The sequence below is a fragment of the Colius striatus genome, chromosome Z (genome assembly GCF_028858725.1).
Source record: "Colius striatus isolate bColStr4 chromosome Z, bColStr4.1.hap1, whole genome shotgun sequence".
Taxonomy (NCBI): domain Eukaryota; kingdom Metazoa; phylum Chordata; class Aves; order Coliiformes; family Coliidae; genus Colius; species Colius striatus.
Window position 1 is genome coordinate 7668972 of NC_084790.1, and position 13069 is coordinate 7682040.

General features: G+C 35.7%; 1 protein-coding gene across 1 annotated transcript in view; it reads left to right on the forward strand.

The window, feature by feature from the left end:
• Positions 1-13069, forward strand: part of MCTP1 (multiple C2 and transmembrane domain containing 1) — a 285266-nt gene that overhangs the window by 181708 nt on the left and 90489 nt on the right. The window contains exons 11-15 of the mRNA XM_062017784.1: positions 401-503; positions 2614-2716; positions 3083-3184; positions 3530-3604; positions 5331-5450. Coding sequence (XP_061873768.1) covers positions 401-503; positions 2614-2716; positions 3083-3184; positions 3530-3604; positions 5331-5450 — 503 coding nt within the window. The remainder of the gene's footprint in view (positions 1-400; positions 504-2613; positions 2717-3082; positions 3185-3529; positions 3605-5330; positions 5451-13069) is intronic.

Sequence of the window (13069 nt, forward strand, 5' to 3'; positions counted from 1 at the left end):
CATAGGTGCTCTGTTATTACAAATAATGTGGAATAATACAGTTCCTATGTATCAAAATGCTCTAATGTTACCATTACAGTCAATGTAGGATTGGCATCATTAAAGTAAAGTTTTCATAGCTGTCTCAGAAGGGTGCTTGGCATCTTTTAGGAACATGCTGTTTTTTCATCAGAAGAGTCTGTATGGTGATTTTTTTCTTTTTTTTTTTAAAGACAAAAAATATTCTTTTAGTGAAGAATATTTATAGATTATGGAGCCTGTTATGATCATCTTGAATATAATACAGACCATAGGACTTGCCCGAATTAAAGGAAAAAAAAGCAAACCTAATCTTTATTTAAACCTTGCTCATGGTGGGTTTTCTTATTTCATAAATTTTGTTTTGAATTTTCTCTTATAGGTAAAAGTGACCCATTTTGTGTAGTTGAATTGAACAATGACAGACTGCTGACACATACTGTCTACAAGAACCTCAATCCGGAGTGGAACAAAATCTTCACATTGTAGGTGTTTAGATTTCTGGGTGTTTAAAGGGAGCTTGTGTGAGTTTTTTTTGGAGGAGTGACAGTGTTTTGGAGGAAAGGTACTTGTGGATCAAAGATACCTACTGCTGATTCTGAAGAAAGATATGATGTCATTCTGATATTTCTAAACCAAACAGCTGAATACTTTTTTGAGACTTAAAAACATGAAAAAAAATAGAGAAGAGATACCATTTTAAAGGTATGAATAATGCTCCAGACTCCTGCTAGCTTCAGTGAGAGTTTCAAGGGACAAATCCATCACACCAGGTTTGGGCCTGAAGTTTTGGGTGGAAAAAAAAGGATATTGTAATTGTGACCATCATTAAAATGTGGTTGTTAACTTTAATACACATTAGGTAACTTTATTAAAGAAGGAATTTCAAATGCAATCATACTTCTCTGAATTACAATCAGATACTTTCCACTTGTTCTTTTCATTTGGCAGCTGCACTTCTCACAGTACCATCTAGTATCACGCTAGTACAATGCAGCTATTGGGTAAAATGCTGTCTGAACATTTAATTTATTGGGGAGTGAAGCAGTTGAGGTTTGTTTGTTTGTTTGTTTGTTTTATCCTTCAGTTGTTTTAAAGACAATAAAAGTCTCTGACAAAATAGAAAAAAGTCTTCCACCAACAAAATGTTCCTGTTATTTGTCTTGCTCAGCTGCCTTCTTTTTTTCCCTGCTTCTCTCTATCTGACTGCGATGTAACACCAGTGGGTAGAAAACTGATCAGTTGTATGTTTCTCTGCTGCTGAAATCAGCTAACAATCCACTGCAAAGCCACTAGAAGCCTTAGCTTTGTGCACATACTTCACTTTATCCTAAAGGAAAGGCCTATGCTTTGCTCTTGATGTCAAAACTCAGTCTGATTTAATTTTTTTTTTTTTTCCTGCCTCTAAATTTGTCATTTGTGTATTTGGCATCTGCAGCTTTTCTTGCCCTGCAGAGAGCTCTTGGGAATGAACTCAGGACAAAAGAAAAAAAATCTCACAATAGTTATACTTTGTGTTAGGTTATTAATGTAGTTCTTATTTCTATGTCTGCTGAATCACACTAAATTCTTAATTAATTTATTTTTAATTATCTGTAAATAGAGCCAATAACTAATCAACCTCTACTGCTCAACAGTGTTCTTGGTATAAGAAATCACCTGGTTTTGTGGAGGATAAAAGACTAATCAGGAATCAAATGGAAAAACTCAGGAGGCCTTCAAGGAGAGTTTACACCTCGTCTATGTATATTTACACTGACTATTTTATTTACCGTCACATTTGTAGATTAATTTTGGGCTAGCAATCTGTTTTCATCTGGAGATGTATATTTTACTGAAGTTAAACTGCTTTGCTTGAATTCATCTTTCCTGGGCTGTACATTTGATCAAAGATGAATTCTTTCAAACAACTCTGGGGTTTTTTTTAATCTGAATAAGAAATACGAGTTTTTCACTCAAGAGTTTACAATGTACGGTTACATTTGTTGTGTGTGGTGGTGCACTGTTTAATAGCCTGCAGGAAAAAAATGGTAGCTGCCAAAAAACAAATCATTTCGCTTGTTCCTAATTTGTTGTAATGACTATTGTATATTTGTAATTAAGCAAGGATTGTAGAATGAAAGAGCTCATTCTCAGTGCATGGATGTTCTCCTGGAGCTCGTAAGTGTTTTGATTTGCAAACCTACAGATTTCACAGTGTTTGCAGTAAGAATCACTGCAAGGAGAGTAGTGCTTAAGGGATAGTCTTTAAAGGCTGTCAGTTCTGCTGCTCATGTCTGTAAATCCCCCAGTGCTCCCCTGCGCAGATCTGTCCTTGCAGATCCTGCAGTGCAAAGCCCAGGTAGGAGATTTAAAGCAACATCCTCCAGAAAACGTCTGCTGTGAAAGCCTTGCAGAGAGAGAGAGAGAGTTTGCTGCAGCCCTTAGAGAAAGGTTTGGTTATGCAGAGGGATGCCTCACTGAAGTTCCGTTCCCTGCCATGGCTTGGAAAACTAGATGGGTATCTGTTTCTGTTAACCTTTCACGCTTTTGTCCTTGGTACCTGCTGGTGTAGGTGACTTCTTCTCTCTTCTGTGTGTGCTTCTCCCTTTGTAGCAATATTAAAGACATCCATTCGGTGCTTGAAGTGACAGTTTACGACGAAGACCGCGATCGGAGCGCTGACTTTCTAGGCAAAGTTGCTATACCATTGCTGTCTGTAAGTTTCATGCACCTGACATTCCACTCTGAATTTTTCCTACTGAAGGGGGAGGGAGCAGGGAAAAAAAAAAAGAAATAAGGAAAAAAAAAAAAAGATTTGCAGCTTTGTGTCTGTCATTTCTCAACCAAGGTCTGTAATAAGAACACTAAAATTTTAACATACTCAATTCGCGGCCATGTTGAATCCCATGATAGTTAATTTTTCCTGACAGACTCGGTCCTGGTAATGAACAGGTACTTGTCAGACTTGCCACAGTTGTTTTGGGTTCTCTGTCAGTTTCAGCAGCTGGGGGTCAGGGGTCACCGGGGGGGTGTATTCAGCGGAGACCGTGAGACAGACGGCTGTCATGTCCTTTTCCTGCAGATTCAAAATGGTGAACAGAAAGCCTACGTCTTGAAAAACAAGCAGCTGACAGGGCCAACAAAGGGGGTCATCTATCTTGAAATAGATGTGATTTTTAATGCTGTAAGTCTTAACTTTGGCTTTTTTGTACTGCTAAAGAGTTCAGTTTCATGAAAGCTTTTGTTCCTGATTTGTAGAGAATTTCTGTCATTCCTCATTTTCTCTAAACCTTGATGTATACTACAGAATACTCTTCTGCCACTGCCTGGCACACCCACTCTTTTTGTTGCTGTTCCCGCTGCTACTGCTGCTAATGTCAGGAGCAGCAACTCATGCCTCTGTGTACCTTTATTTGTGGTGGGCTTGGCAGCCATGACTTTGAAACTTTGTAATTTTTGCAAATTGAAGCATGTGTTATTAGTAAGGAGTGAGTAAACTTGAAATACTGACACGCCTTTTAATGCGTAGGTGAAAGCCAGCATACGAACCTTAATGCCCAAAGAACAGAAGTACATTGAAGAGGAAAACAGACTGTCTAAACAGGTAAAGAGTAAGGAAACACTAATCCTTTCCAAAAGCCTCAATATCAAGTGTGCACATCCAAATATCTGGTATCATACCTCTGAGGGTAAAGAATAACATTTTCATTACCTGTTTACAAAAGAATATGATAGGTCGGAAAAGGCAGAAACAAAATACACAGGTTTATTGTATCTCCTCTATAAATTGCAGCTTAATTTCCATGAAACACGTGAATAAGAACACAGTTGAAACCATCAGGTTCCACACATATCAGATTATAGCGCAGGTGCACGTAAACTAAGTCTTGCATAAATTTTTGCTGTTAACCTTGACCCGAAAGATCTCCATTTGTTGCAGGGTAGACAGTGTTTCATCGTTCTTTTAACCAAATTTTTTATGAGTTAGTTAAGTGAGATTTGAATCAAAGGTGAAAGCAGGCTAAAATTGACTTACTTTCGAGAGTCCTGCACGTAGGAAATGTCTGGACCCTGTTTCTTTTTTTGGATCTTTTCGCCACTCACAGTTTTGATGTCTTTGTAAAAAAATATTTAAATACCTGTTTTATATTTTTTTCCACTCAAACTACTTTTGATTCAATTTTCTTGTCCCACAAATGATGTATTTTACATGGAGAGAACTCGGCTTTAGGTTGGACTGTGGGAACAAGGTACTTTTTATTTTATCGGCAGTTAAAAAGCAGAGGTCTCAAAAGTGTTTTTTATTTTTCAGAAAGCTTATAGACCACGGAGTTTTAAAAATTATTTTCTGGATGAATTTTGTATAAGTTTTAATGGTATATTTCATTTTTAAAAGTATTCCAATAGGACAATGATTTCTTTCGTTACTATTGTGACTGGTGCAGTTTGTAAACTTGCATTTTGCACTACTATTCCAGCAAAGAAACAGTGAGGCCATTATTCAAGTTTTATTTTTCCACCTGCGTTCAAAACAGAAAAAGACGAGTAAAATTTAAACACCCACTTTGAGTTGATTTTTTTAAAATTACTTTTCATGGGATATCCCACCACACCACCACTCAAAGTATGAAAAACACAACTTTATATATGGCTGATGCAATTGTATTTTAAAACATCTGTATTTTACAAGAGTAAATGTGACTTAACTACTTAGCATCTTCTCTGCTACTCATTACACAAATAACTCACTGGTATTTTTCACTTTTTTTAAGTCAAACGTGTTGCCATTTCAGAGGATTTAAGAGTTCTGAATCACAGTCTAGCAAATTACATCTCCTCTCTATGTAGATTGAATGTATGCAGTTAAAGTTACTTTGATAAATGTTTAACATGCAAAATACATCACAGCAGACAGATTTGTTACAAGTGAAGGAAAATGAGATGTAAAGGGTGAAGATGATATTAATTAATTAGAACAGTAATTTTCATGGTTTCAGGTTAGTGTTGTACAGCAACTTTTTATTAAGGAGGGGCAAAATTTGTTAAGAGCTTGACAATAAAGTCTTGCCTACTTAATAAAACTCTGAAATCTTAATAATAGAATCATTCATGAAATTTTGCAAGTGGCTTTTTAAAACTCAATAACTTGTGTACCAATTACCATTACATTCAACAAATATCAACTGACACAACTAACACATTTTCTGGTTTCCAATTTGTGACCTAGAGAGCTTAACATTATTTTCTGTCTTCACCGGAATGAAGAATACACTGTAATCATGAGCCACTTCTGTGCTTTTGAGGTTTTCATTTTTTCATCTTTTTCACAGCTACTGTCAAGAAACTTTAGACGGATGAAGCGTTCTATGATGGTGCTCTTAAATGCCGCCTACTACATTAGCAGTTGCTTCAACTGGGAGTCTCCCCCAAGAAGTCTTGCTGCTTTTTTGGTATGATCTTCTTTGTATTATTCTTAATTACCCCGGTGTATTTGAGTTCTTGTCTGAGAGATAATATGGTGTTGATGTATGAAGTTCTGATTTATTTGGGTTTTTTTATTCAAAACTTTCTTATCAAGATACTGGAAGTCATGTTTATTCACTTTTTTTTTTTTTTTTAAGAAAAAGGAAATTAAGTTTAAAATGTCACACAAACAAGATAGAAAGGTGGGTGATTTTTATCTACAGTTGTACCAACACAAAATACAGTCAGTGAACTATGGATCTATTTTGAGCTTCTCATGGATTTCTTCTGTTTCATTTTGTTTGTCCCCCTTGTATATTGCATAGTTACTCTGAAATTTTTTTAGGATATTTCATGAGTACTTTAACATATCATGAATATAAAATCAATGTTTTCTTGTCCTTCACATATCAATATATGTTATGCCTGTAACTTTTTTAGAACTACAAAGCCCTAGAGTAAGGAGTTACTTCCTTCCTAAGGTTTAGTATTCTTGGTTAAAAAAAACCAAACCAAAACCAAACTAAAATACACCAAAATCATGATTTCAAACAAACAAATACCTTTCAGATGTCAAGCTCCAGTCATAGTTCAGTTTTCAGTGAATTAGTAGTTAGTGATTTCAGTGAAACTACTGTTTCTCCATAAACATTAATTTCATAAGAGTAATTTTTATTTTCCTGTTATGTTTTGAAAATTCAATCCCTATTTGTAGATTACATTGTGTTTCCTAGATTAATATTTTTTTAATTTTCAAAATCATTTGAACTGCAAACAGGACCAGAGTCCCCGTTTGGTTTTTGCCAGAGGGATTCCCATTAGGAATTAAAGTGTACGCGTGGACGTACTTTTCTTCAATGTCTAAACTTATGAGGTTGACAGAAGCTCTGAAGTTATGAGCTTCTCCACCATAAATATGAACAGGGAATGTTTTCAGTCTTCTTGTCAATAATTTTAGAGGGAGCCTGCAGTAGTACTTCTAGTTTGGGTGCCTCTAGTTTGCTTAGATGCCTCAAATTTGGAGACATCATACCAGGCACTGGAGCTGGCTACATTGGAGTAGTAAAATGGAGTACTTTGATGTCTCACTGAATCATGCTGTTTTGCAAGAAGTTTCTTCTAACAGGGCTCGATTTGTACTAAGTGACTTGTTAAATCCCCCTGTAGCCTGTCAAAGGATGGCAGCAAGCTGTCGATCCTTGGTTGCAATGTTTATCAAGAGTACAGGAGGTACACGTGTTGATCAGACTCAGGGTTTTTATACCTTTATTGACATCTGTAGTAACCATGCTATGTGCAAAAAACTAACTGTACTTGCTACTGTTTAATTAAGAGAGATGATTTGTTGTTATTTCAGTTTAAAATGATCAAAATTTCATGGTAAAATACATGATTTTTCTACATAAAACTCAAAAGGTTCATGTTGCAATTATTGCTCTAATTCATAAAAACTGGACTATGCACATCTGATTTTAATATGAACGTGAAACAATCACCTGCCATCAGTGGAAGAAGGAAAATGGAAAGGCATCCTATTTGCTGGGCAAATAAAAATTATTTCTTTCTCATGGTGTGCTACTGTGGCTATGGAAGAATTCGTATGGCTGTGAAATTGTAATTGTTTCTGATCACAGAAGAAATTAAATGTCATAAAAAGTATTTGGAAATATATAAAAGAATTTGAATCTGTTCATGTAGTTCTAGTGTATTGCAATAGAAACATGTTCCTAATTTTGTTTATATATATATGAATAGATATATATGAATATATATATTATATACATATATGATAATATATATATTTTTATATATATTATATATATTTATATATATATAAATATGAATATATATATTTATATATATATATTGATATATATATATATTTTCAGTGATATGGCAAAAGCCCACTTTTCTTAGTTTCCTTTAGTTTTTTGTCTGCATCAGTGCTATGACTTCACAGATGTGTTCCTAGTCTGCATCTGAAGTGCATCCTGTACTTGTCAAACTGATGTTGCTCTGTTCAAGGATCAGTTCATTCTTCTGTTGGGTGAAATGCTGATAAGTTTTTCTTACCCAAGTCAAATCTGCATGAGCCTTCTGTCATGATTATAAGCTTTGGATTTAGAGGGTTTCTGGAGCTTCATAGCCATTAGCCCTTGAAAATTCTTGAGAGTGGTTCACTTTCATGGGAAATGCTGAATTACGCTCGCACTAAGGTTACGCTGGGATTTAATGGATTCTATTAAAAAAGCTGTACTTATATGTACCATTTTCACCTCTTCACTATTCTACAAATCATATCTCCTCTTGAAGTTGTCTTCCAGAGCTTGGAGGGTGTCACAGTGAAATGTCAGTGCCAGAAAGATGAGAAATAGGCCATTCTGGAGTTTTCCAGCTTTCTAGGCAGACTAATAAATAATGTACAAGAAATAAACTTTTAAACTATCCATTTCTTCCTTCCTGTTGGATTTGAAGATGTGCCTTGATGGATAATGTCCTGATACAGATTTACAGCAATTTTACACAAATGACATATGTATACATATAATGTATTTGTAATTACAGATGTAATTACATATACATACATATTTTTTCCAGATCTCTTATTGTCCCAAGTTCTTGGTGTTACAATTATAGGTACTTTTTTTTTGTATCTAACTCCATGTCTGTACTTCTGAGGGGGCCATGGTTACAGAAAACCACATATGAAGAAATTCTGACTGACTAGCTCAGTTTTCAGAAATGTAGTAAGTTAACTGTAATTAATGAAAGATCTATAAAGGAAGACTAGTCTTGGAAACCCACAGAAGGCCTTGACTCTGTAATCAGCTACAATTGTCTACTTTACGCTCTCCTCAAACTGAAGGGTTCACTGCAGCTCTTTTTAAAGTCATTCTTCTTGGAAGGTCACCATGCTAGTTGTTGAGACTGCAACTGTCCATTGAAAGGGCTTGCTGGTTCTTTATACCCTAGAACTGAGCTGTCTCAAACCTTTACATTATTTCGAACATTTTAGGAAAGGAAATGCTTTATTAAAGGTTTAGGATAGTTCTTTCTCCAATCTACCCAAAACCACCAGCTCAATAACTGGTGTTGCCCAAGCTGTACCTAGAAGTACTGAAATGTAGAAGTTACATTTTCAATGTTCTAAGTTATGCATTTCCTCAACTAAACCTGTTTCTGTTGAACTTCATAAGCTCATCACCTTCACTGGGGCTTTTTGTCTGAAGGTCTTGACTCTACTTTTTTTTTTTTTTTACAACAATTCACAGCAGATGAATAATTACTACCCAGGCGTTTTTAAAAAAATATTTTCATGATAATATAGCTGTAATGTATGATTAGCTTTTATTTTCGAGATCTTTAAAAATTTGTAAATAGCTCATGAAATATAGGTTCATCTGGCCAGAATATGACTTTGGATTTAAACCTTGAGAAGATTTGATAGTCTCTCCTCCTTTTTCACATTTATTTCCTGTTAAATAAATTGTGTTATATAAATGTTTCTGTTTCAGAACAACTTTATTATATCACATATAGCCCTGTTATGTCTAGAGGCTGATCAAGCATGTGTTGGTTGTCTGTGTTCATGCTTCCTAAGCACCCAGATACAATGAAAAATAATAGAATGCACAGAGAGCACCTTTCCCGTAAACTCACATGATTTTCTGTATTAAAAACAGACCTTTGGATTATTTAGCAGTTAATTTTTATATAGTTTCAAACTCAGTAATTAATATGGTATGTTTCAGGTATTATAGTATGCAAAAGTTGGCACTGAAATGTCTACTAAATTGGGCCTAATTTCCATCAGCTTCTTGACCAGACATTTGTGTTCTTGCAGTTGTCAGTAGGTGCAACATAGGGGGAAAAAAGTGTACACTCTTTTTTTCCAGTACTGTCATTTCTCACTGTAATGAGCACAAAAATAATTGGACAACTGAGCTATCAGTAAAAGGACACACTTCAACGTGAGTCAATGAATTATTTTACGGGACAAACTTTAATCTTTAAATGTGATTGTAGATAATTTGTGCTACCATCTGTCCATTTGGAATTCTTTTAGCCTTTTCAGTCGTTATACAGTAAGTGCTGCTGTGTTTAACATTAACATTTGATATTTTACACATTTAATTTCTGTACTGCTGCGTGGTCCTTGGGGAGCTTTGCTCCAGTGCTACATGAGAGAGACAAAGTATTGATCAGTTAACATTTCAGCTACATTTATGTATGTCGCAAAATTAATGAAAATGCCAGACAAAAATGTCAGAGTGCACAAAAAGGTAGAATTTAAATTTGGTAGTTTAATGAAAAGTTTAAGATGTGCATTATCAAAAATGTCCCCTTGCCTTTAAAGTACAATTCATAACTGAGTAACTAAAGGGAACCACATATTTTACTTAGAGGAACATTGAACATGAAATATGAGGGAATATATAATCTTCAAAGTATTTGGTATCCCAAAATGGCCTCAGTAAAGCACTTTAATTGCCTGCTTGAACATTTAACTGCTACTCATAAAATAAACTTGTTTCCTTTCTCATTTGGAAGCAGAGTACTCTCATCCCATCACACACATACTTCTCAGTAGTCTCCAAATTAATGCTTTCTGTGAGCACATTCTCCTGTTCTCCTATTCTTATTCTTCTGATTCTTTCTATATGTGCGTTTGCCTGCACATAGAAAATGCTTTTCTTTTCTTAGACTTTGAAATATTGATAAAATGACTCACACTGCACCCAAGTCATTTGTCAGGTCTAACTCACCTTCGCTTTGTCTTCTAACTTTACACAATTTATATGTGAAAATGACATAATAGTGTCCCTAGCCTTTGATTAAGTGTTCTCTGGCAGATATACCATTTAGTTGTGGTGGTGTCATGTAAATTAATTGAAACTGAGAAGGCAACAGGAGAAAAAAGAGCTAATCCCTAGCAGGAAATGAGACAGTGAAGTAATTTTTTCAACTTGCTTAGCTTTTCTCTGTCTAAAAGGGAAATGATCACTACTGTGTATTTCAGAAAGAACTTTCACTCAAAGCTGTAAGACAGAGATTCTGTTTTGGGAGAAACTTGATCTGATACTGTCAGGAATGGGAATGTACTTCATAGAATTCATAGAATGGTAGGACTGGAACTTGTTTTAGTTACTAAGTATTTTCCTTTTTTCCTCCCACTGTACTTGTAAGAGAATCAAAATTTTGCATATATATTTGAGAGGTCATAGATTTTGCCATTGTTGAGGATATAGCTTATAAACACCTTTACATTATTTTTTACTAAACCTGGGTGAAGGAGCCCACCAGATTGTCTTTACTACCTGTTGTATAGAATTTGAAATTGGAAGAAGTGCTACCAAGCTATCTGCAAAACCTACTTACATCCTAAAAATGCCTTTCCAGATGTTCTTCTTGCTGTCAAAACTGACAGTTCTCAAAAGAGAGATTTGCAGAGGTAAAGTGATGTCTCAGTGGCAAGGCCAGGTACAAGATTAATTTCTGATGCAGGTTGCATTTCTGATGCAGGATTTGAGCTTTCTGCAGTACTTGACAACACTATGTGCCAGGTTTTAGAAAATGGGATAAGAAAAACAAAAAATATTGCAGATTCTGGTATATATGACCATTGAAATCCATTAACTATTCATACCAAAGGAACATACCAGCACTGTCAGTGATTAAAAAACCCCTCTGTACTTACCTGTAAAAGTTGAGGAATGATGCTGGTGTAAAATATTTTGTGTCATCACTACACATCTTATGTTTAACACACTGTGTGTGTGCAAATCTGATATAATAAAGACTAGACAATATGTAAATTTTAATTTGTTTTTAAAAAATCACTTTCATTTTACTTCCCTCAGAGTGAATGCTTACTGGCTAAACACACTTTGCAGTGTGATTCATTGCCTAAGTGCGGACTTGGTGCTGTTTGCTGCAATATAAAGCGTTCTGTGTGCCACTCAGTTCCTTTTCCAGAAGGGCATGTGTCTGTATTAGGTTCTGTGTCTCTTCTACTATCACCATCCAGGTGGGTACCCACTCCAGGGTGTCTAAAATGGCACCAGCTCTACCTTTAGACACTTTGACTAGCTGCTTAGGTGTTTGTTTTACCTACATGTCTGTTTTTAGGTACTTACCTAGATTCCATTCTACGTTCCTCATAATCATAAAGCATTCAATCTCAGAAACAGCTACACAGTGCTGGGGAATACTTTCTCTATGTTATGATTTGTCAAACAAGAAATACACAGCAGAATGAGCACTGGTATCCTGAGTCTTGGACTCCACTGCCAGACCATTCTTCCCACCTATTTTCCTTTTCTCCCTACTGAAAGTATTTGATTTTCAAAGCTTTTGGAATGCTCTTATAGCTTGATACACCAAAAAAGTCTGATCCACGAAAGTGTGGTTGATCAGAAGTTATAGAAATTGATTAAGAACTGTTACAGTCCTGGGTTTTTTGTTGCCAAAGAAGTTCTATAAACAAGATTCCATTTCCTCTGTCCACAGTGACGTGACTAGAAACCTAGGCAGCCACTTTGAGTTGCAGTCTTGGCCTAGAGCAAGCTGCCTGTTGCTCCCATGGCACCCCCACAGAACTAACAGTTGCTGGAAGAGTTGCAGGGTGGTGGCATTGGACCCAGCATGGCTGTGGGTCCAGAGAGGGCCTGCATTACATCATGTATTCTCACTTGCATTGTCGTCTTCAGTGCAGAAAGCTGTCCTGAACAAAGAACTTTGGACTTGAAAGATTTCAGATAGCACTGATAGTGAATTTGAGTGATTATTCTGTAAAGGTGTTCTGAGGAAAAAGTAGTTGTATGCCCCATCATCATTAGGTTCCCTGAGTTGCTGTTTCACAGTCATTGCAGGAAATCTTGGCCATTTAAACTTTCATTACCTTAATAGCACATATGGGTGGATTATAAAGTATCTTACTTTTTCATCGTCTTTCATTATGAGTCATACGAGAACCAACACATTATAAAATTATGTTACAAAAAGTATTTTACTTCCTTTTTATTTTAGCAGAGGTAGGTATTAAAACAGTTTGCTTTGAAGTGGAAGGACTATGGGGCACACTGATTTTACTGGGCCGTTGAAGCATTAAATCAATGTCACATAATGTTTCCCAATAAGTTTCAGTGTGGTAAAGAAAGATGCAATAACCAGGTGTGACACATGTTACTAAGAAAAGCCCAAGTAAGGAAAATCAAACAGAGAAGTGTTGTTTCAAAACTTTAGAAAGTATGATGTGCAAAAGACATTGAAAGGACAGCCCACTCAGAAATAAAGCTACTGGTTTCTTCCTAATGCACTTTAAGGAATCCTATTGCTTAAGTTGTTTAACATGCAATTTTATAATTTTAGTTATGATTGCAGAACACGAAATCCAGATGATTAACATAAAAAAGGCCTGGAATGTATTTTGTTTCTACCAAGTTACTGCACATCCTGTTGCTGCACAACAGAGATTGGTTTTATTGGTGTTGTAAGTAAAGCCTGAAATTAAAACACCCTTAAGTAACCATTGCATGACAAGATTTCTCCATTTTTCCTAAACAGGGACTACCTGCCACACACAGCTTTATCCTGCGTTTTAGGC